At 36.2% G+C, this 22,460-nt stretch overlaps 3 protein-coding genes across 4 annotated transcripts in view; 2 read left to right on the plus strand and 1 right to left on the minus strand.

Annotated features, from left to right (window-relative positions):
- Rim2 (replication in mitochondria 2) overlaps positions 1–3,379 on the minus strand; it is a 157,414-nt gene extending 154,035 nt beyond the window's left edge. The window contains exons 1-2 of the mRNA XM_069840598.1: positions 3,132–3,379; positions 2,462–2,737 (exon numbers count right to left, since the gene is read on the minus strand). Of these exons, the coding sequence (XP_069696699.1) occupies positions 2,462–2,737; positions 3,132–3,175 (320 nt within the window). The 5' untranslated portion in view covers positions 3,176–3,379. The remainder of the gene's footprint in view (positions 1–2,461; positions 2,738–3,131) is intronic.
- Positions 3,380–3,512: 133 nt separating this feature from the next.
- LOC138709662 (2-phosphoxylose phosphatase 1) lies at positions 3,513–11,517 on the plus strand. Of its 2 annotated transcripts, none has more exons than XM_069840599.1 (3): positions 3,513–3,987; positions 4,239–4,403; positions 4,557–11,517. In XM_069840599.1, the coding sequence occupies exons 1-3, from the start codon at positions 3,912–3,914 to the stop codon at positions 5,936–5,938; spliced, it is 1,623 nt and encodes a 540-aa protein (XP_069696700.1). In that variant the 5' UTR covers positions 3,513–3,911; the 3' UTR covers positions 5,939–11,517. The 2 variants fall into 2 exon arrangements, with proteins under 2 accessions (XP_069696700.1, XP_069696701.1); XM_069840600.1 differs by having other exon boundaries at positions 3,527–3,774.
- Positions 11,518–18,998: 7,481 nt separating this feature from the next.
- The window catches only part of LOC138709663 (glyceraldehyde-3-phosphate dehydrogenase-like), a 141,447-nt gene continuing 137,985 nt past the window's right edge, over positions 18,999–22,460 (plus strand). The window contains exon 1 of the mRNA XM_069840603.1: positions 18,999–19,281. The gene's annotated coding sequence lies outside the window, so the exon portion shown is untranslated. The remainder of the gene's footprint in view (positions 19,282–22,460) is intronic.

The raw sequence follows: 22,460 nt of genomic DNA on the forward strand, positions 1-22,460 counted from the left end.
GTTACTTATGAAGTTCAAACCTGTCTTCAGACAACTGACTAAAGAACAAACCATCATCTCTGCAATAACATTGTATATTTTTCTGTGACACTGTATAACTTATTACACAATTTTTATACAATCATGTTCCAATGTTTTCAATATATTAAATATAATTAACTTCATATATAACCATATTTCTGTATGGAAATTTATGGTGAACAAACTAATTAAACTAAATCTGCTTCATGCTTAATGCACTGGCACGTCACATTACACAAAAACTGCTTGACACTCGAGTTATGCCCTATTCTTAGAAATAATAAGGTGGAGATACCATTATGGGCAGTGCAACACTTCTGAGGACTTCCAGAATAAACAGTTCATAATAACACTGCAATGTGAGATGCAAATGTTCTATTAGTGTCACTTAATATCACATGTTTCTACAATTAGATAATAACTGACAAACATTAATATTAACTTTATGAGAGAATGGATGAGTTTCTTGCTGACACAGCCAGATCATCACTGCAATGACAAATTTAGTTTCCTTGGTATTTTAGTTGGTTATTTAACGACGCTGGATCAACTAGATTATTTAGTGTTGATGGGATTGATGATAGCGAAATATTTGACGAGATAAAGCAAAGGATTCGCCATAGATTACCTGAAGTTCCCCTTACAGTTGGGGAAAACGTCAGAAAACCCAAACCAGGTAATCAGCCGAAGCGGGAATCGAACCCATGCTCGAGTGCGACTCTGGATTGGTAGACAAGAACCTCAGGGTCATTCCACGGTTGCGACTAGCTACATATAAAAGGTTACCACTTTGAAGTCTGTGGATATAGAGGTTACAAAAAATGCAAGATATAGGCTACTTACATTACAAATAATGAGTGGAATACCGAACATTCAATTTCTCTGTCATTTGCTACGAGAGCACATTTTACACAAACAAAATTTGATAACACAATCTCAAGGGAAGAAAATGGAACTCTCTGCATAATAATCCACAGTTAATTCCCGATTTACCACGTAAATCGTCTGTAGCTACATTTAGATTGGCAACAGACCATGACTGTTTGGCCAAGTACCTGCATAGAATTGGAATATATCAATCCCCTAACTGCCCATTGTGCAATTCAAATCAAGAAATGGATTCGGAACACCTCAAAATCTGTGCTTCAGAGGCTGACCATGACAATATCTTTGAAAAATATTGGAATGCAAGAGGTCAAATGACTTTATTGTCAAACGCCTGGCATTAGAAAACAACTTCTATAGTGTTCATCCATAAACCACTAAGGAAGTAAATTAAAATCATCAATACCAGTTGCAAAAGACACAGCCTTGCAGTATAGGCCTATATTGACTTCACTACTGGCTACTAGCAACAGGCATCTATAATGAACCCGATCAAAATACCCCTCTTTTCTCGTGAAAAACAACAACTGAATAGACTACAGTGGACTAAAGTGGACTTTATGTTGTCAGTAAACAGCTGGATACATTAAGAAGATTGATTCATTGAAACATAACGTAATATCGAGCGCTACACAGTAGGCTATCCTAAAATGTGTTTATACCCATTTCCTATTTTGTTTCTTATAGTTAAATTATCTGAAGTCTGATTAGTGTGATGTTACTAGTCAGCGATGTATGCAAAGGGGAGGAAAAGAATTGGCCAATTTACACCATTATCTCCTGGCTTAGCTGCCTCATGATGTCTTACTGATGTCATTTATGAGGTTCAAACCTCTTTTCGGACAGCTGACTAAACAATAATAGGCTTAGTTGAATTCAGGAATAATCTAGAGGGAGCAAATTTATGCAATAGAACATAGGCCTAAATAAGAAAAAAAAAACTAGAAACGAACAAGTGCCATAAATGATTCTTAGATTACCCATAAATTTTAAAAAAGCTCCTACTTCTCAGTAGGTGTTTTGCCTTTTGAGATTTTATTTTAACAAAATGAAAAGGTCTCCTTTCAGCAATGTACAGCTTTTCTAAAGGTACCTATACTTATTGAAGATCCTCATACTTTGGAATTAAGTAGTTTGATTAAAAAATGGCGGTCAGGTAGCTCAGTTGGTAGAGCAGCTGGCTACGGACTGGAAGGTCCGAGGTTCGATCCCAGGTGGTGACAGAATTTTTTTCTCGTTGCCAAACTTTCAGAACGGCCCCGAGGTTCACTCAGCCTCCTATAAAATTGAGTACCGGGTCTTTCCCGGGGGTAAAAGGTGGTCAGAGCGTGGTGCCGACCACACCACCTCATTCTAGTGCCGAGGTCCTGGAAAGCATGGGACTCCACCTCCATGCCCCGCCAAGTGCCTTCATGGCATGTTACGGGGATACCTTTTTTGATTTAAAAAATATTTTCATTAATGTGCCCACAAATGGTATCTCCAACTTGTTCATAATAGGGTAGATGCTTACAAATGTAACTATTTCAGTAATAAGTATTATACTTAATCTTACCTGAGACACTGAAGAAGTCCCATCGTTTTTGCGCCAGACATTCCACAATGTGAAATCGCTAATATTTGGGTAGAATGTCGTACTGCAGAAGTTGTCAACCTCCTTCGCTGATGGGGAAGAATTGTTTTACATGTCACATGACTGCTGTTACCCCCAGGCGCAGCAATCTTCGGTAAGCAAACTTTCTGAACATGAAAACTAAAAGTAGATGATTGAAGGCGTGTCTTCACAACTTCGAGGGGGCATGTCACAATCGCACCAACAGTACCGGCCACCCTGAATAAGAAAGTTGAACATGTGAAGAAAAAGCGACATTCACAAATTATGAACTATAGTAAATAAAATTTTACAATTATGCAATTCGAATATCGGGTTAATTTTGTAGTTTCAATGTCATTGCAAAGCCTGTCAAAGCAGTTATATAACTTGAATCACTTTGGGTTACTTCCTATCAGTGAGCTGAAATTGAAGAAATGTCTTAGCTATAAACTGCAAAATACAGTAGTATCGCACAATGACTCGATCTTTTTTCTACTACTATAAGAAACGTTTGTTTAATGGGTATATGAAGTTTACAATCCGATAAAAGGTGATATCCAAATTGATTCTCACTTTGGAACAAACCGGTAAAAAGAGTTTACAAGATCCTATGTTTGTTAAACTTTCTTACCCTCCAGCGACAAGATGAATAACTGTATCTCTCTGATGAGACATTGATCACATTTATTTCCACATTTGTTAAGGTAAATTTCTAAAAACAACAATTTAAACCGTTCCACAACCTTATCACTTCAGAACGACCTTAACACTAACACAATACGTAAACTACGCTCCAAACGTTACGAACAACTTGCACTACATTAACTTCGCAGCCACTATTCGTAGCGACTAGCGAATTGATCGCCAACGCCGTGTACACGCTCCGTTCACGTGCTCAAACGAAGTTCATTGGCTACGCCCAACAGATCTCGATGTTCATTGGTTAAAATTTCCCCTCTCTACCACGTGATTTTGTTTACAGCGGTAGTCAATTGTTAGAAACGCTGCGATATCTAGTGATATAACTTCAAACTTCCCAATTGTGTTTTGTTTTATAAGATTCACAAGAAGCAGAAGGCAGAAACTGGTTTCTGCTAAATGGTTGTTTGTATTGATATATCCAATGTTTCATTGGTTCATAATATATCAATAACAATGACCACAGTTGAATTATTGAACAAAAAGCAATGTATAACAGAAATAATGTAATGTGTCAAGCATAACTTTCTTCTTTAGCATCTATGCTATATTTGACAAGCCGGCGTAACCAAAAAGTACGATTACATGTTACAATTTTAAAATAAATGTAAAAAAAAAGGGACTACAGCACATCATAGTGACGTATTCTTAATAATGTGTAATATTCAAATGATATATTCATAAAAACTAACATTTCTGGATACTTAAAATAATGAAGCTTTCTTCACAACATCGAGCTTTGTATTGCTATTTGATACTTAGTGTGTGGATATTCCTTTTAGTTGCTGGTATGTAACATTTTATGTATTTCGAGAAATTGCCATTACGTTTATCACAATTAAATGTAGAAGCATTTCCACTCGCTTTACATTTGTGAAGTAAGTTGAAAGAATTCGGTACCGGTATACAACAGGACTGCATGCACAGTAGATACCTTGCATAGCCCTATTAATGTCATATCTTATTTTAATAATATTTGTATATTCGAATTCATTATGACTAGAAAGATTTATTATTCCCATTGCATTGTTTCTTACAGGAATGTACAAGTACATTGGTAATGAGGAAAGTATATCTGCTTTGAAACACACAAATAATGATATTCCCATAAGAAGCTTCTCAAAAAATTTGAAACCAGACATTAAGACAAGGCGCATATTCAAATTATGCAATCCTCCGGAAGAAATTTCTATTGGGAATGAAGGTGAGTGTCGTGTAGGTAGCTATTATATGAAATAGTTAAAGTATATTTTAGATTAATGAGATGTAGAAAGGAACAAACAGAACTACTTTTTTTATTACTGATCACTAATTTTTTTTTATTGTTTTGCTATTATTGCGTTTCTTTTTTTTTAAGGTCTGGTGCATGGAAACTATTCTCTGGAAGGAATATTGGTTTTTCTTCGACATGGAGATCGAGGACCTCTCGCCCATGTTAGGAACATTTCTAATGTTAACTGTGCTGGAGATCTTTTTAACTCTGATAACTTCGATTCTGATATAAATTTTCGTTCATATGAGTATTTTCTTCAAAATCTATCAACACCTGGTAAATCTCCGAGCTTTCTCTCACAGTTTCTAGGACCTTTTCATGGTTTTCCTTTGATCCCACCAAGCTCTGGAGAATGTCAATTGGGACAGCTAACACCAGTTGGAGTATCTCAGCATCTTAAAACAGGTCAGATTTTGAGAATTGTTTATGGGGACAAGTTAGGCGTTGGAAATGGGTCACTTTCATCTGATGATATAGCAGTATATAGCACTCGATATAGAAGAACATTTCAAAGTGCGTTGTCATTTCTGTATGCTTTTCTATCCTCTGATGATTTTCAGAAAGTAACTTTGAGAGAAAGCCAGAGCATAGCATTTTGTTTCAATGACTGTGCATGTCCAGCTGCAGAAAAATTTAGGCATCGCTTCTCTGCAGAAAGTGCAGAACACTTCCGATCACACCCCGCTGTTGTTAAACTTGTAAGCACAGTTGCTGAAATTGTCTTTGAAATGCCAGATCCCACCCTCACTTCAGATCCTATTGCTCTAAGAGACGCCTTGTTGACCTATGTATGTCATGGCGCTCAGTTACCTTGTATTGATGGATTAACACTAAATAAATTACCACAAGAAATTTGTGTTCGCATGGAGCAAGTGACTGGATTATTTGCATATACTGAATGGGAAGCTCGCCAGTATGTAAAAAGTAGTAATCTGAAGCGATACTGTCTGCTTAGAGCATATGGTCTCCTTCGCGATGTTGTGTCCCACATGCTTCGTATAATTTCTGAAAGAAAACCGAAACTTATTGTATATTCAGGTCATGACAGAACCCTGCAATATCTGACTACAGCACTTGGCGTTATATCTGACATAACCACAGCTCCTCATTATGCTTCCCGTCTTGTGCTCGAGGTATATAAGAATAAAGAACAACAACTAACATCCAAGCAGCCTAAAGATGGCCCGATTGCAAGGGATTTTTTCTTCCGTCTTGTTTTCAATGGTAGAGATCTCACAAATCATATTCACTTCTGTAAAGGCGCGACCAGTATCATGGTGCACCAGTCACATAAGACTAATATGACTGACATACCACATAATGCCACGAATTCACAGACATGGACTAAAAAACAGTCGCCCATTTATTTATGTCCTATTGAATCAATCATTCGTTTTCTGCATGATGATTATTTCCTGAGCTTTAATGCAACAAATTTCAAAGATGCATGTGCGATTCACAATTAAAATTTTTAATAAATCTGTAAATATGTCGTTCATAGTTGTGATAATTTATATATATTTTAATCACCTTGTTTTATTCGTTTTTTCGAGCGTTGGTGAATATTGATCTCTACGTTTGGTTAATATTTTGTAAATAATGTCTTTATTTTATAATTATTATACAATAAATATAATATCGGTCAGATATTTCCGTGAGAACTTTCTTGTGTGTCTACTCCTTCCAAAGATGTGTATAATATGTTCATCGTTGACGAATTTAAAAGGAAAATATGATGTAACTATACTCTAATTTTCAAATCCTATATTGTCTACCAGGTGACAAACGCACAACTTTGAAGTTAATTAAAAAGAAATTTGTGTAATTGTCAGGTGGCAGCTACGACCTTTCAGCTACACTGAAATATCTGATGTGTGTTTTGATAGATTTTTGCTCATTATGTAAATGCAATAAAGTATTACAGTATTGTTGTTGACTGAGTATTTTCAATCTATACAATACTTCTTCAGTATTATATATGATAAATGGTTGTAAAAGTTCCCTGTAAATTTTCTACAGCAATTTATTTACTTCATTTAGTTTGTATGTAATTAAAATATTTCCTCATATTGAGGTGTATGAAGCTGTCTGGAAATAATATAATAATTGATCACAACAATAGTGTAAAAGTCGCTAGTTGTTCTAAACATATTCCCATTCCATAACTGTCACTGCCGTCTGGTGTGGACTTTATAATTTAATTATACATACCTCATGCAGGGAATCAAAGTCATTACTAGAACAGTATTTTAAGAGTGAAATGTATTTTGTGGTGCATTGTTTTGGTGTGTGAATGCTTGCATAAAGTTTGAGTATAATTATATGATGTGTTCAATATAAACTATTCCTGACAATATTGTCAGCTTTATGCTTCCATTATATATATTGAGTTATTTTATTCCAGCAGGCTCTGTGTACTTTTATGGGTAATATTTGAGGTCATCAGAATATATTTATGTATTATAAAATAAGAAAACCATTCCATTTGTAATAGCACTACTATACTTCAATTTTAAATGCTTTTATCCATAATGCTATTCTACTCTTCACTATTCTCAACAACAATTAATAATGGGCGAAATTCATGGTAAGATATCCATTCACATGCCTCAGATGATAGAACGTAAATGTTCAGTATTAACCTCTGCTATTACCATGGCTTGTTATAATCATTTTGGCACCTATAATAAAACTTTTTGCATCCTCAAAAATTTTTGAACAAGTATTTCTTTTATTATAAGGATAAAAGCTTCAATAAATCTATGGCTTGAAACAAGAATACTCTTGTAACGTCTTGAGTCTTAGTCATTTACAGTAGTTTCCAGTGTTCACATTTTTGTATCGAAGAAGAGCCAGTGTTTACTTTCTGAGAGAGATGTGTTCAGTAAGTTATACATGCTAGTATGTGTAGGGCCAGGAAGTCCATGCATTTCCATATATCATTCTATTGGTAGTAATTAATTGCTGATTAATTATCTTAACTAATAATTTAAGCTTATGAAGCCAAATGTTATGTTGCATATATTTGCATATTTTGGCATTTTTTTATAAATGCATAATATTTAAATTATTGTGGAATATTTTTGCTCATTAAAGCTGATTTTATGTTGCATAAAAATGCATAGTTTACATTTTTAAGATAAAAGCATAATACTCAATTTTTTAAAACTGGTATTGCGTGAAATTATTATAATTATTTTTACCAGAAAAGTATTGAAAGTTTTTTGCGGCACACCTAGTGAATCTCACAGTACAGTTAGTGTGCTGCTCTTAACAATAAATGTAAGTTTAATCTTATCTAGTTTGACGTATATTGTAATTACATTTATTATTATTATTATTATTATTATTATTATTATTATTATTATTATTATTATTAGTATGTATGGGCGAAAAGTATCGAGGCTTCTGGCCTTGAGACAAGCCTCCAGACTTCTAGGACTGCTTGAAATTTTCCGACTATAGCGCTCTCCAAATTAAGCAGCAGAAAAAGTAACAAACGATACTGTAAGCATCTGGTCGAGATTGCAATTCTCTGTAGCAAGCTATGAAAGTTAAGATTCAAGGAACTATTCAGTGGCATAGCGTCAATGTAAGCTAAAAAGCTCAGCTTCCCAGTTAATAACTCCATAATAAACCTGCAGTTTATGAACAAAATTATTTATTAATTTTAATACAATTTATATTTATACCTTAAATGTTGTGATGCGGCAGCTCAGGATGATTTGTGATGCAGCAGTAAACATGAAGCCTGCACACACCAGCTTCCAATCCTTTCCACAGATTCCTTTCTTTCACACATTCTTCTGTGTAACCCACCCTGCAGATTTTCCATCTCTTTCTAACTAAACTACCCTGGTCGCAAGAAGCTAGCTTTGGCATTGGAAATAATTTAGCTTCCGAGTTATCCCTTTCATGAGTTGTGTTCAGTTGAAGTGTTAGTGTGCACTGTGGATGATATAGTAAATATTGAGTGAAATAACAGTTCCTGACACTAATTTATGTCGTCAAAAATAATCTTCTGATAAAGATTTTAACGTTGATTAACGTAATTTTACTAACACTGTATCTATTGACCGTTAATATTGTGATTTCTCTAAATATGACAAGGAGTGAGCTAATGTTAAATTATACTTACTGTATGTGTCTATTTCGAGAGATATGTGTAAACCATGAAATCATATTTCACTGCCATTTGAGGTGATGCCTTATTGGTGTTACTTATGAGGTTCCAATCAATCTTCAGACTGCTGACTTGACATCGACTACTATTTATTTTAAGACTATATTTTTGCAATACGTTTCCTCATACATGAAAGACAACTTGAGTTAACTTCCCCTGCTCAAAATTTCATGCTACGCCACTGGAACTATTATGCATTTCTCTTAGAATAGTATATAGAAATGTAGAGCTTGATTCAGGGATTTTGGCCCCTGCAAAAAGTAAGTAGATAGACTAAGAGCGAGTTACTCATCACTATTGGCGGGCTGGGTCACACAGGTCAGGGTGTGCAGTCATAACACCTAACACTTCCTCCTTATCATGTTGCGGCATACTCTGTCTTAAAACACAATATTCTTCCACACGTCCCATTACTAACCCCTACGTCTGTTGACTAAACAATGTCATGATGACTTATATTTTCTTGACATGAGTGTCCCTCAACTTCGAGCATAGATATTATTTTCATTCTTCCTCTTTCCTCTTCCCCTCCTATGCACATTTGTGATTAAATTTCATTCTTACGAGTTTATGACGCATCACACAGCTTGCTCACTAGCCAAACAACCAAGGACAGGGGCCATTAGCGCTGAATCGAGCTGCATAAATCATTTCCATGCTTATGGAAAATCAAAAAAGTTATAACACTTATAAAACGAAACTATAAATATACTATTTGAAAAATAGCGCTAAGAAATCACAAACAGATAAACACAGAAGCATGGAGGAATTGCATTTATCGAGTGATCACTTTTTTCCATGGGAAATAATTGACTTCAATGACCTCTTACGTCTTCTTGATGAACTATAAGTCTAGGAGGTAAATTTGAGCATATATGGGCAATCATCCAATTCAGACACACCTCCTGGAGATAAGTCTGTGGCGTTCCAGCCTTTTCCAGCAGAAAAGAAGCATTATTATTATTTATTTATTAGTGATATCAATAAATATAGAATTTTATTAGTGCATATTTATTGGCATATTTTTAGGTCTTTAAAGACATACTTGCATGCATATTTAGTGGTTTTTAGGGCATGAACTTCCTGGCCCTCGTAAATTAAAATCACCAGTACCAATTGCAGAAGACACAGCCCTACAGTATATATTGACTACACCCCAATTCTGGCTACTAGCAACAGACATCTATAATGAACACCGATCAAAATATCCCTCATTTCTCATGAAAAACAAGAACTGAAAAGACTATAGTGGACTTTATGTTGTCAGCAAACAGCTGGATACATTAAGAAGATTGATTGATTGATTCCTGGCCCTAGCTATATGAAGCCATTATTGCTAAAGGATACTAGTGAAAACAGAGGTGGTGACAGAATGTTGACAACTAGTCTACGCAGTAATGTAGAAACTGAATTGTCCTAATTTTATCTGTCGATAACAAGGCTTAAATATTAATACTGTGCCTACAAGAGAGTCTCTTAAGAGGGATGTCGAACAAAACAAATTTATTTATTTATTCCTCTTTGGCGCCCCTGTGCAGTCACACTGTCAGAACACTCCTGAGGCTGGCTCTGCACTTCATTGACATGATAAGACCAAAGTTTATGCTGTAATAATTTACTTATTCATCTATACCACAATGGTTCATGCATTTTTCAACAGTATTTAATGAAATAATAAGAGGATTTTATATTGTAAAGTGAATAAGATGAAGAACTAAACCGGATGAAAGGCAAAATTTATATTATAATTGCAGAGTATAAATTAGGACTGCTCCTCCATTCTGTTCAATAACATTATACTTTTTATGTTTCATTAATCATTATAATATTCAAAATACATTACTGTTAACACATATTTCGGAAATTCTAATACTAGAAATTTGTGTTTTTCAGTCATTGTATAATTTTAGTGCATAAAAGTACTCAAAGCCTATGAGATTAATATTATTGATTCATTCATCTTGAACTTGATTTGATTCTCTTCCAGACGTTGTTCTATAAGACTTCCTTTATATGTCTCCATTAATGCTCAATTTGTAATTAATGATCTAACTCCCATATACCAAAGCCTTTATTTCTAAAGCATATTACATACATCAGATATCCTAAATATTGTGATAGTAAAATTTTTTGGTTGAGATAATCGAAATCTTATTTATTTATTTATTGTTTTAAGTAATTATTGTAGTGGTTGGCTTTTGAAAGAAGATAGTCTGCTGAGTATAGAATTGTCAAATGAGTAGAATTTGTGTAATTGCTACCTCTTTCCAACGTTTTAATATAATTATGCAAGAAGGAAATAATAGTTTGAAGTTTAGAGATTGACTGCACCAGCAGCATTGCAAAGGCTTTGTTCTATACAGAAGATCTGAATATAGGGCCATACATGCATGATTTGTTCCATCTTGTGTGACAGATTTCTGAAATGTCTCTCTTGTATTCATAATAATTAAGGCAAATTTGTGATTTATTGTATACATAAAAATATAAGTCATATTTCAAGATAGGCTTGAATTGTATCTTGAGATAATATGAATTTTAGTCTGATATAAAATAAATGTGTGGTTTAAGATTTCTGAAACTTCGTAAGTGTATCTTGTAACTAATCTAGTGGTATTTTGCATACTGTGTTTCCTATTTGTAAGAAATATCCTCAAAGGGCTGACGTCGGAAGATTAAACAAAGAAAGAAAAAAATTATTGCTTTTTGTTTCAATCTGGAGAACACCAGTCAGAAGTCAATTGCTACTCACAATCTGCAGTCTCACTGCCGAGTTCAGAGCATTAAAGTTGTAATTGCAGTCACTTATTGTCATCTTGTAACCCAACTATATATTAAAGATCATTTTACCCTACATTAATACATTTTGTGGTGTGAAACTCTATACTTTTCTGCCTTTGTACACCATCTTGCTCCCTGAAAACTTCTTAGTCTCTGCTTCCGATCCAGTTTCAGGCTAAAAATAAAGGTAATAGGATTATTCCTCACCATAAGTCTTTTGTTACTGTGTTTTTTCATAACATATTATAGTGTGTTTGTGAAAAAAATATTTGATATAACACTCTAAAATAGCAGTTTTACAAATACTAGGCCTATATCAAATGTATGCGAAAAATATGTGCAATTCCACATCTTGTTCTTCTTCCATTTGCAGCTCTGGGTAACCAATGCCCGTTCTGCAGCTATAAAAATTTCACATTGTTTCCTTTATTTATTATAATTAGGCTGAGTGCACACAGAATCAGATGCGGCTCTTTGCAACGCAACGTTTTGCTTTTTAGTATTTCACAACACCTTGCAACAGCTTAACATTGTCTGTTCCCAACAACTGATATGCTGGCTGTGTGGGTTTGGAAAATTGGTCTAGGCTAGAAAATGTCGTCAATGGTTGAGGACTGTCTATATCATAAATTCTGTTGTATTTGATTATTATTTTATAAATAATATGCATAAAAATCTATACAATTGAGAGCATCTTAAAATTAAATACTGCAAATGCAGTACAGAAACATCATTTTGTATATTTATGACTACTTCACTAGCCATACTTACTGGCTTTTAAAGAACCCGGAGGTTTATTGCCGCCCTCACATAAGCCCGCCATTGGTCCCTATCCTGTGCAAGATTAATCCAGTCTCTACCATCATAGTCTACCTCCCTCAAATCCATTTTAATATTATCTTCCCATCTACGTCTCGGCCTTCCCAAAGGTCTTTTGCCCTCCAGCCTCCCAACTAACACTCTATACGCATTTCTGGATTCGCCCATACGTGCTACATGTCCTGCCCATCTCAAACGTCTGGATTTTATGGTCCTAATTATGTCAGGTGAAGTATACAATGCATGCAGCTCTGCGTTGTGTAACTTTCTCCATTCTCCTGTAACTTCATCCCTCTTAGCCCCAAATATTTTCCTAAGAACCTTATTCTCAAACACCCTTAATCTCTGTTCCTCTCTCAAAGTGAGAGTCCAAGTTTCACAACCATACAGAACAACTGGTAATATAACTGTTTTATAAATTCTAACTTTCAGATTTTTTGACAGAAGACTAGATGACAAAAGCTTCTCAACCGAATAATAACAGGCATTTCCCATATTTATTCTGCGTTTAATTTCCTCCCGAGTGTTATTTATGTTTGTTACTGTTGCTCCAAGATATTTGAATTTTTCCACCTCTTTGAAGGATAAATCTCCAATTTTTATAGTTCCATTTCGTACTATATTCTGGTCACGAGACATAATCATATACTTAGTCTTTTCGGGATTTACTTCCAACCCTATCTCTTTACTTGCTTCAAGTAGAATTTCCACGTTTCCCCTAATCGTTTGTGGATTTTCTCCTAACATACTCGTATTCACATCATCCACATAGACAAGAAGCTGATGTAACCCGTTCAATTCCAAACCCTCTCTGTTATCCTGAACTTTCCTAATGGCATATTATAGAGCGAAGTTAAAAAGTAAAGGTGATAGTGCATCTCCCTGCTTTAGCCCGCAGTGAATTGGAAAAGCAGCCACAATAATGAAAAATATATTAAATCAATAATGAGTGATAATATAGAGCAGAAAAGTAGATCTACTAAAAATTATTATTAATTATTACGTTATTAAAGTATTACTCACCTGGTGTTTTCATTTCATTTGAAATTTCTCGCATATTTTTAGAAACCACATTATTGTCGTGATATTGTTTCAAAGTGAGATTGTACAGAACATATCTTTCCTGCACTAAAATAACTAATTTATCCACATTGAGCTCCATTTTGAATGATTTGCACTACACAACATTGATATAGATAGTAAAAGCATGAAATCATGGACAAGGCTACTCATGCATGTGCATTACACTGCAGGCGTGGGACTATCTGTTCACGACCAAGTTCAAGCAGTCATCCAATGTTGTCTCGCCATGTCTGCTCACGACAGTCTTGTTGCGTCTGATCCTGTGTGCACTCCATCATAAGAAATAAATGGGAGACAAGTACCATCAGACAAAATGTTGCGTAGTACCACGCAGTGTCTCATTCTTTGTGCACCCAGCCTCATTGTTTTGTTCCAGTCACAGAAAGAAAACTATATTAACACAGTCATATTTTCTTCTCCTTCTGAAACTTCTGTCAAGTAAATCTATGTTACGATATAAGATGTTGTTTCCTATGGTACTTGCAGGTTTAGTTTGTCATTTTTCCTTAACCTCTCAATAGAGAAACACTACACAGGTATAGTATTTCTCTTTTGATGTTGTTTTGAGAGTTGTTGGCAGTACAATAGGTGGTTATAATATTCATTGTTGAAGACAAGTTGCTGCAGTGTTCACACTTACCACTTTCTTTAAAACCTATCTGGCGGAGATCTGCATCAAAGAATTTTTATGATACACAATGCTTAGTAATGGAACTATTCATCACTTAATAAAACTGTGAGGCGAACCTAGCAGTAGAAATTGTCATGACGCTCAGAGACCCACTCTTGATCATGCTATGCGCCAGCTTGTATAATCTCGTAAGCAACAATCCATAAACTCATGACTAACTTCTCTTCATCAGAAAACGAACTTGTGTCTGCCATTTCAACTCACGGAATGATGATCAAGTGAGGTGAACTCAACAACAATAACAACGGTACACTGACATAATAACAATGCACCAACAACAATAATTACTAATGTTATGAATATTAATAATAATAAATAATTACAATATAATGCGATATGTTAATAAGAAACTAGTAAGGTATATGGGGTATACAGACTTCCCGGACATACTGTACAATAAAACATAATGATTTCTATTTATGCATCTTTCGATTGCCCTGTGCCCGGATCCATTTGGTGCTAGCATTGCGAAACACATTCCAGTGACTTTCAAAGACATGTGGATTTCCACTGCTGCAGCTTTATTGGCTGATATTATATAGTTGCCATGACTTATGAAATGACACTCAGATTACGTTTCAAACTCCAATCCAGAAAATGTTACGACATTGGCTTATAGTTCATTTACCATTATCGTGTACAGTTCGGTGGCTCCTTTGAACACCCATTTAATGGATTTCGACTCCCTATACAAACACCTCTGACCATCCCATTCCCCATTCTCATGCTGCAATATTGCCATAGTCAGTGATATTCTCACGCTAACTGACGAGATTCTTGGAATTCGGAAAAGATGTGACAACTCTCCCTCCACGTGGAAATAAAGTGAAGCTGCAAATTTTTATAATCAAGGGTTCGATTAGTTACAAACAGGCGAAAACAAGATTTCTATTGCAGTCAGGAAGACATTTATTTATGAGAACCAATTACTAGGAGGTAGTAGAAGGCCTTTCAGCGAAGTCCTTTCTGTGAAACAGCACTCGAGGATATAAAATGTATTATACTTTGTTCTTTCAGTGTGATCTTCATTTAATAACATGTGATTGTTTTACAAAATTTATTTTGGACTGTTTGCTTCTAAGGGATAAACCATACCCTCAAATTGTGATAATTGTTCCATAATTTGGTCATTTACATCATGGTATGTTACAAAATATTTCACTGTTTCTAAAGGAGTAACAGAGTCGTTAAGAAACATAAGATTGGTAGAGGAAAGCATGGGCAACTTCGAATTTCCACGAATTTCAAAGTGGGCCACCTCTTAACAATGAACATGTACTGTATTTTCGTGTTCTTACATTTTCATGTCAAACCTAATTTCGAGCAAAATTGATTTAGAACGTACAAATGTTTTGTATCTCCTGGGATTTAAAATACAATAATTTAAGTGTAAAAAACATATAATCAAAATAAATTAACTTGGAACGTATAGGAATTTTGCCGGACTTCAGAGAAAAACGTGAAGCTAAAGAAATTTTACTGTATTACCCATTTACAATAAGATTTGGAACTCAACAAGTAATATGCCTCCCGCATGAGGAGAAACCATCGTTATCCCCATCAAAAAGAAAAGAAAACCAATTAATGAAATAGGAAGCTACTGAATAATATCACTGACATCCATAGTATCTAAGGGTTTTGAAAGAATGTTAACTAACAGGCTGATCTATTCCCGGTACCTTGAAACAATATTACTAGCCAAAGAACAGGCTAGATTTAGAAGAGATCAATCTACAACATAACCTCTGATTGAGGTTCTACCTGATATGTATATCTACTATCCAAACATTACATCTCACTTGACTATATGTGTCAGGGGAAGGACAATAGTTTGTATACATCTGAAGTCTGATTAGTGTAATATGTTACTAGTCAGCAATGTATGCAATGGAAGGAGGGGAAAGGAACTGACCAGCCTACCCCATTATCTCCTAGCTTAGTTGCCTCATGAGTGATGCCTTATTGGTGTCATTTGTAAGGTTCAGTCCTGTCCTCGGACAGTTGATTAAACAACAATCTACAACACACCAAATTGCAAGATCCATACACAAAAAATCGAGATGCATTCATCAGACATAAATTTGTAGCTGCTTTATTCACATATTTTAAAAATCATTTTGACAAAGTTTGGACACCAAATAGTTTAGAAAAAATACAAGAATAGGAATAAATGGAAAAATGATTAAATGGTTCTCAAATTTCCAATCACAAAAATGGAGATGGGATATGATGCAAGGGACTGGATTAATCTTGTTCAGGATAGGGACCGAAGTGAGGCTTATATGAGGGTGACAATGAACCTCCTGATTCTTTAAAGACCATTTGTAAGTAAGTAATACAGTATTGTTGTTATGGTGACTAATAGATTTTTTCCCGTTTTTTTTAAGAAGTACATGTCGTCGTGTTATACCTTACCACAACCACTCCCCACTCGCCTTCTATCTGGTATGAGCTTCCCCTTCCTCCATTTCAGATTCTCGGTATGCCCTTGTCTCTTTTCAGATGCAACAGTCACTGGCAATATGATGAAAAGCCTGAGGGCAATGCAAAGCTCACGAAAAGCTGTTAGCAACTTAAGTTTGTAGATTTCATTTAATATGTATAACTTGTGGAAATTCCTTGCTGTCAGCAGTGTTCTTCATTGATATGTTGAATCATCATCACCATTTTTTTAATATACCATACTGTATATATTTTTTTAAAGTTAATGTGATAATCATATCGTTTATAATCAATTATAATTTCGTAACCTTAAAATAATATTGTCGGAACTACCAAAAGTTAATTCTGAGTAAATTCAAGATAAATATTTCAAAGTCGTATGAAAAATCAGGATTACCAAGTATCAGTAGACTTTGCCCTTGAACTTAGAGACAGTTCTGCCGTTTGATTGAGGATTAAATAAAGATTATACATGGGATGTAACTTTAATAGTGGCAACACTGCTGTAAAAGCGAAACGAGACAGAGTTAATTGTTGTCACTTGTACCACATGTTAGTCTATGTCTGCCCTCCTCCCCCCTAAAAGGACTCTTCTGTCCGACTCACAGCGCATGCGCTGTGCAGAGTTGAAGTTAGTCTCCTGTTAGTTACAGCTCTAAGTGGTTGTGTTTCGCCATGTTTACAAAGCAGGAACAGCGATCTTGGCTGAATGTTAATGCACAGTATTTCCGTCAATTTTTTTTTTTTAGCATAATCTGAGACCAACGTTGCGAAGAAGACACCCACACGTTTTGCAGAGCCCTCCCATCATTTTGCAGGATAACGCAGGGGAGCACACGGCACAGCCTGTAGCTGATTTGTACTGTTGCTGGGAGTGGGAAGTGCCTTTCCATCTACCACATTCACCGGACTTAAGCCCCTGTGATTATGACTTAATCCCGAAGATGAAGGAACCACTTCGTGATGTTCAATTCTGGACTGTTCCTGATATTCTGCAGGCAGTTAGGGTGGTCCATCAGAAACATCAAGAGAACAGGAGCTGCTACAGGGATACTACGACTTCTACATCACTGGCAACGAGTTGTTGACAATGCTGGTTACTACACTGAAGGACTGTAGAAGTTTCACAGATGTAACACTTGTATATTCGTAATAAATAAATAGTTGCCATTATTAAAGTTACAACCTTTGTAAAACAGTTTGTAACTCAAAGTTCAATTTTTGGGAGTTATGACAGTATTTTTCTACTAGGGGTGCGATTTGTAATTTTGTATTGTTTGTGACCATTAACACTTATTGAAAATCTGTCTCTTGTACTCGCACACTGCTGCTTAAGAAACTTGTACATTTGCTGGCACCAGCAGGCTATGATGCATTTTCATAGTATGAGGCCTAGCACATCCAAGAGCAATATGTACAGCCAGAAAGGGGATGAAGAAGTGTGATGTAACGTTTGCAGGGTGATCCATTCAGATACTATAACTTCGTAACTGATAACATGATTGATGCATTTTCAGAGTGTGAGACCTAGTGCATCCAAGAGCTACAAATGTACAGCCAGAGGGAGGATGAGGAAATATGATGTAACATGTGCAGGGTGATCCATTCTGACACTATAACTTCGTAACTAATAACACAATTGAAATAAAAAGTGGTCCTGTTCGATTGGGTATATGAATACAATGCGATCATGACCTTGAGTTGGCGCCGTGCATGCGCGAGTGGAAACCCGCGGCGACTGGCAGCCATTTTGGGCTTGGGCGAAATTTTCCGGTCAGTGTATCTCGCTTGGTGCCAAACGAAAGATCTCGTGAATACATTTTTAAAAGCAGACCAACATATGGGGTATCAGGATGAAAACAGTGATGTAACGTTTGCATGGTGAGCTATCTCGACACTATACTTCGTGACTAATAACACGATTGAAATAAATGTAGTCTCATTCGATTGGGTATAGAACTACGATGCGAGCATGACCTTGAGTTGGGGCCGCGCATGTGCGAGGCGTTGGTGGGGGTCCGCGGCGACTGGCGGCCATTTTGGGTGTGGACGAAAATAGCAGGAGGGGCCCATGACAGGAAGAAACTTGAGTGAGATCAAACAGCACATGTCCGGACTTCTCGTGTAGTGCTAGCGTGATCCTTAGCTGGATTTATTTTTGCACGCACGTTCCAGATCAAATCAAGAAGTTCCCTTCGTATTTCGGTTACACATCTTACATATACGAAGGTTAGGTTTGGTTAGTTTAGATTTTCATTAACCGCGCATGCGCAGTTTGATCTCACAGCTGTCGTGAGCTGCACGTAAAAATATCCGGGCAGTATATTTCGCGACTCCGATGTGTTGGAGCACTGGTTTTTGTCCCAAAAGAAATATCTCGTCTAGCTTTGTCGGTCGAAGCTAGAAGTAATCATGTAAAACCTAGGACCGTGTCCCTGACACACTCACACCTCGATTTTTCGTATCAGATGACAAGTAGTGTTCTCAACGCATAGATTTCTTCTGTTTTCTACACTTATTTGAAGTGAGATGTGTTGGTATCAAGAAGGCTATGGTTGGCATACGTGTTATTTCAATTTTTGGCGCCAGTTCGCTAGTTCTAGCGTTGTCTTGGTATTTCTGTAATTTACTTGTTGTGTAATATATGCGGTTATTCGTAAGATTATAGTTATTTTGTGAATACAGTTAATCCAACCAATGATTTGATATATTCCTGACTCCAGACGCATTTTTCTCGATGGAAAGACGATGACAAACGTGATGTGTAGACCAACACCCAACACTGGTGCTTTGTTTGGAGAAAATTTGTGGTATGTAACGAAACACAGGTTCTAAAATTTTCACTAGAAAATTTAAACCTAGTTGGTATGCCTAACATAAGTGGCTGTGTGACAGTAATTTCTTAAAGTTTTATTGTTGTTCGTGTTTACTAATCACCATCAAAAGAGCGTATGAAGATGAAACTATAGGCCCTAATGGTGTGGCAGATTTGATAAAGGTGCTATAATTCTGGATATAAAAATACGGACTTTTTGTTTTCCCAAAAATTTGGATTATTATTTTCATTACAAAAGGCTGGTGAAGGTTCTTTATGTATGCACCGGTAGATGGCATTCCTGAAATATCTTGAAAATGACTAGAATTTATAATATGGAGATTAAAGATTGAGTATAGGCCTACATGCGCCACTGTAAACGAATTTTTCACACTTTTATCTCAGCCACAACTTTTTATTGCACATTCATTATTGTACAAAACACACTCTTAAAGAAGCAACTGTAATTATGAGCAACATCACAGTCTAGTATATACAGTCGCGAAGCTCAATGCGTAGTAAATATGCAAATATTAGGTAGTTGCTTACCACTAGGATTGCTAATATCGCCTTATTACAGGCAATGCAAAATAGTACAGTCACAGTCTATTGTTTCTAGCACCCTCAAAACTCAAGCTTCGTGACTGTATATAGTAGACTGTGGCAACATTTTCCATCATGACGCGGCGCTTTTCGCGTCTTCCGCTAGGTGGCTCTCAACTCGGTGTTGGCAGGGACGGCAACATCAGCAAACGAATTGATACTAAACTTGAGGAATGTTAATATAGGTGTGTAGTGTTATGTGTCAGATTAGGTGTGTAGTAAGGTCTAGCACTGTTGGTGACACTGAAAACCCCACAAGTCCCTTCCTTACATTATGTCACATTCCTTAATGTGACACACACAATATTACATACCTACTCTAACCTAACCTCTCACGTAATATTACACACCTAACCTAACCTAACTTCTCACATAATACAACCTAATCTAACCTAACCTGTCACATAATACTACACACCTACCGGGTATAGTAACATTCCTTATGTTTGGTATCATTTCGTTTCCTGATGGTATCATCTCTGCTATATGCCGAGTCAGGAGCCACCATGCTGGGAAGGGAATATGGCGACTCTCTTTTCACCACTCATAATTACATTTAGTTCCTTAAGTGTATGTTTTGTGCAATAATCAATGTGTTAATGTAGTGATAATTCTATATTCAAAGTGAAATATGATGTGGCTGTGATAAAAGTGTGAAAAATTCGTTTACACAGCTGCATTGGCAGTGATAAAAGTGTGCAATATTCGTTTACAGTGGCTCGTGGATACTCAACCTTGAATGGCTATGTAATACATTGTACCAATACATAAAAATTAAGAGCAAAACTAAATATTTCATAATTGTATTGTTATAACATTAATAATTTAATGTCCTGTTGGCAACAAACAGATAGGTCATTCCGATTTAAACATATAACTTATAGCATTAATAAAATAATGGTCATCAGTCATTCTCATACACTTAACGCAAAAAGAATAGGCCCGACTCTTGGTCGATAGAAATGCTAAGTTTTATCGTGCGGTTCACTCGTGTAAATACATTGCACTTCAAGGCATTGCTGTGGTGTCTCTTCATTGAACATCGTCCAACTGCAATGTAGTCAACCTTACGAGCTGTGTGTGGCCCAGTGGTAAGATGTCTGACATCGTACCAGAGGTTGTGAGTTCGCCTCCCAGTATGGTAAAATTATTTTTATTTATTTTAGTTTTTAAATAATTTATTAGTTTAAATGTGAAATGGCATTTGTTAATAAACTTCGTTATGCCTGCCTTGTAAAAATATTATTTTCCATCACCTGTGGGCTATTAATAGGCGAGAGCTGGCCTGTATAAACAAAAATACTTGTTTCACATCCTAAAAAATCGAATGCATATCAAACATAAATAAATAATTAAGTAAACAAAAAACAAACAATTTGTTAATATATTAACAAAAAAGATCTGTGGTGGAGACTAGTATCTCGTCCACAAACTACATGCGTCAACAACTGCCCTCATTCTGCGCGGCATGGAGTCCACAAGACTATGGAACAGATCTAAATTCATGGCCACCTCCTCCCACGCATCTAGAACTCTGTCCCACAATTCGTCAGCTGTCCAAACGGGTGGTTGATCTACTCAATTAGAACATAGGATCCATTTGACTGTATCCCACAAATTTTCAATTGGATTCATATCTGGTAATTTTGGAGGCCAGTCGACATCAAGCCTCCTCGTAAACCAACTTTGAATTCAGTTGGCAGTGTGTAACAGGTGATTATCCTGCTGGAAGAAAGGTGTTCCTTCTGGATATCGTTCTCAAGTGGAAGGGATCATTTCATTTGCCAAAATCTGTTTGTAGACTTCTGCTCTAAACCGACCGTGGATGCATTCCAAAAGTTCTGCCCCCTCGTATGACATTCACCCCCAACACCCGACGCTCACGTGACCCAACCTGTTAAGTCATCTCACGAAGCATTCATCATATCGGTGTCCATCCATACGATAAACTAGGGCAGGACCATCTTTGCTACTGGAGACAATTACTTTGTCGGAGAAAATGACATTTCTCCAATTGAAGTCCTGTCAGAGAGTAGCATATGCTAGACGGTCCATGGCATGCTCCATCATCAAATGTTCTCTCTCACAGCTCAACGACATCGTATGCCATGCTCTCTAAAATATCTCCTCATGGTGTGTGGGGAACCTGGAAAGTTGGACGCCATCTTGAGTTGATAGGCAGTTCTAAAGGGGTGATTCTCAACTTCTCTCAATAACATAGCGTCTTCTTCCCTTGTAGAGATGTGTGGCCAACCAGGAATGGGACGATTCATAACTTCACCATTCTCGATAAAAAAAATTACCCCACCGCTTAGCAGTTGACAATGGGACTCCAATCTCTCTGGCTACTATCGACACAGAATAACCTATGCAAACCAGGGCAATGACTTGTTGACAGAGTTGTCTCTCTGCTATTTTCAAGAGTAATGACTGGGGGTGGATGTTGATGACCAAAAATCTACTTAAAATGATCAATAAAATGCCCTTAAAATAATGAAAAAATGACAAAATTAAAAGAAAATGACATTTAAATATTATTCACCGTACTCGCACCAAAACTTCTTAAAAATT

Source organism: Periplaneta americana, chromosome 11 (assembly GCF_040183065.1).
Source record: "Periplaneta americana isolate PAMFEO1 chromosome 11, P.americana_PAMFEO1_priV1, whole genome shotgun sequence".
In the NCBI taxonomy this organism is placed as follows: Eukaryota; Metazoa; Arthropoda; class Insecta; order Blattodea; family Blattidae; genus Periplaneta; species Periplaneta americana.

Bases quoted from the DNA above. Each gene is read 5' to 3' on its own strand.
- LOC138709662 (XM_069840599.1), top strand. From the start codon at position 3,912: ATGAAGCTTTCTTCACAACATCGAGCTTTGTATTGCTATTTGATACTT. The intron at 3,988-4,238 runs GTATGTAACATT...TGTTTCTTACAG, and splicing joins GATATTCCTTTTAGTTGCTG to GAATGTACAAGTACATTGGT. The intron at 4,404-4,556 runs GTGAGTGTCGTG...TTTTTTTTTAAG, and splicing joins AATTTCTATTGGGAATGAAG to GTCTGGTGCATGGAAACTAT.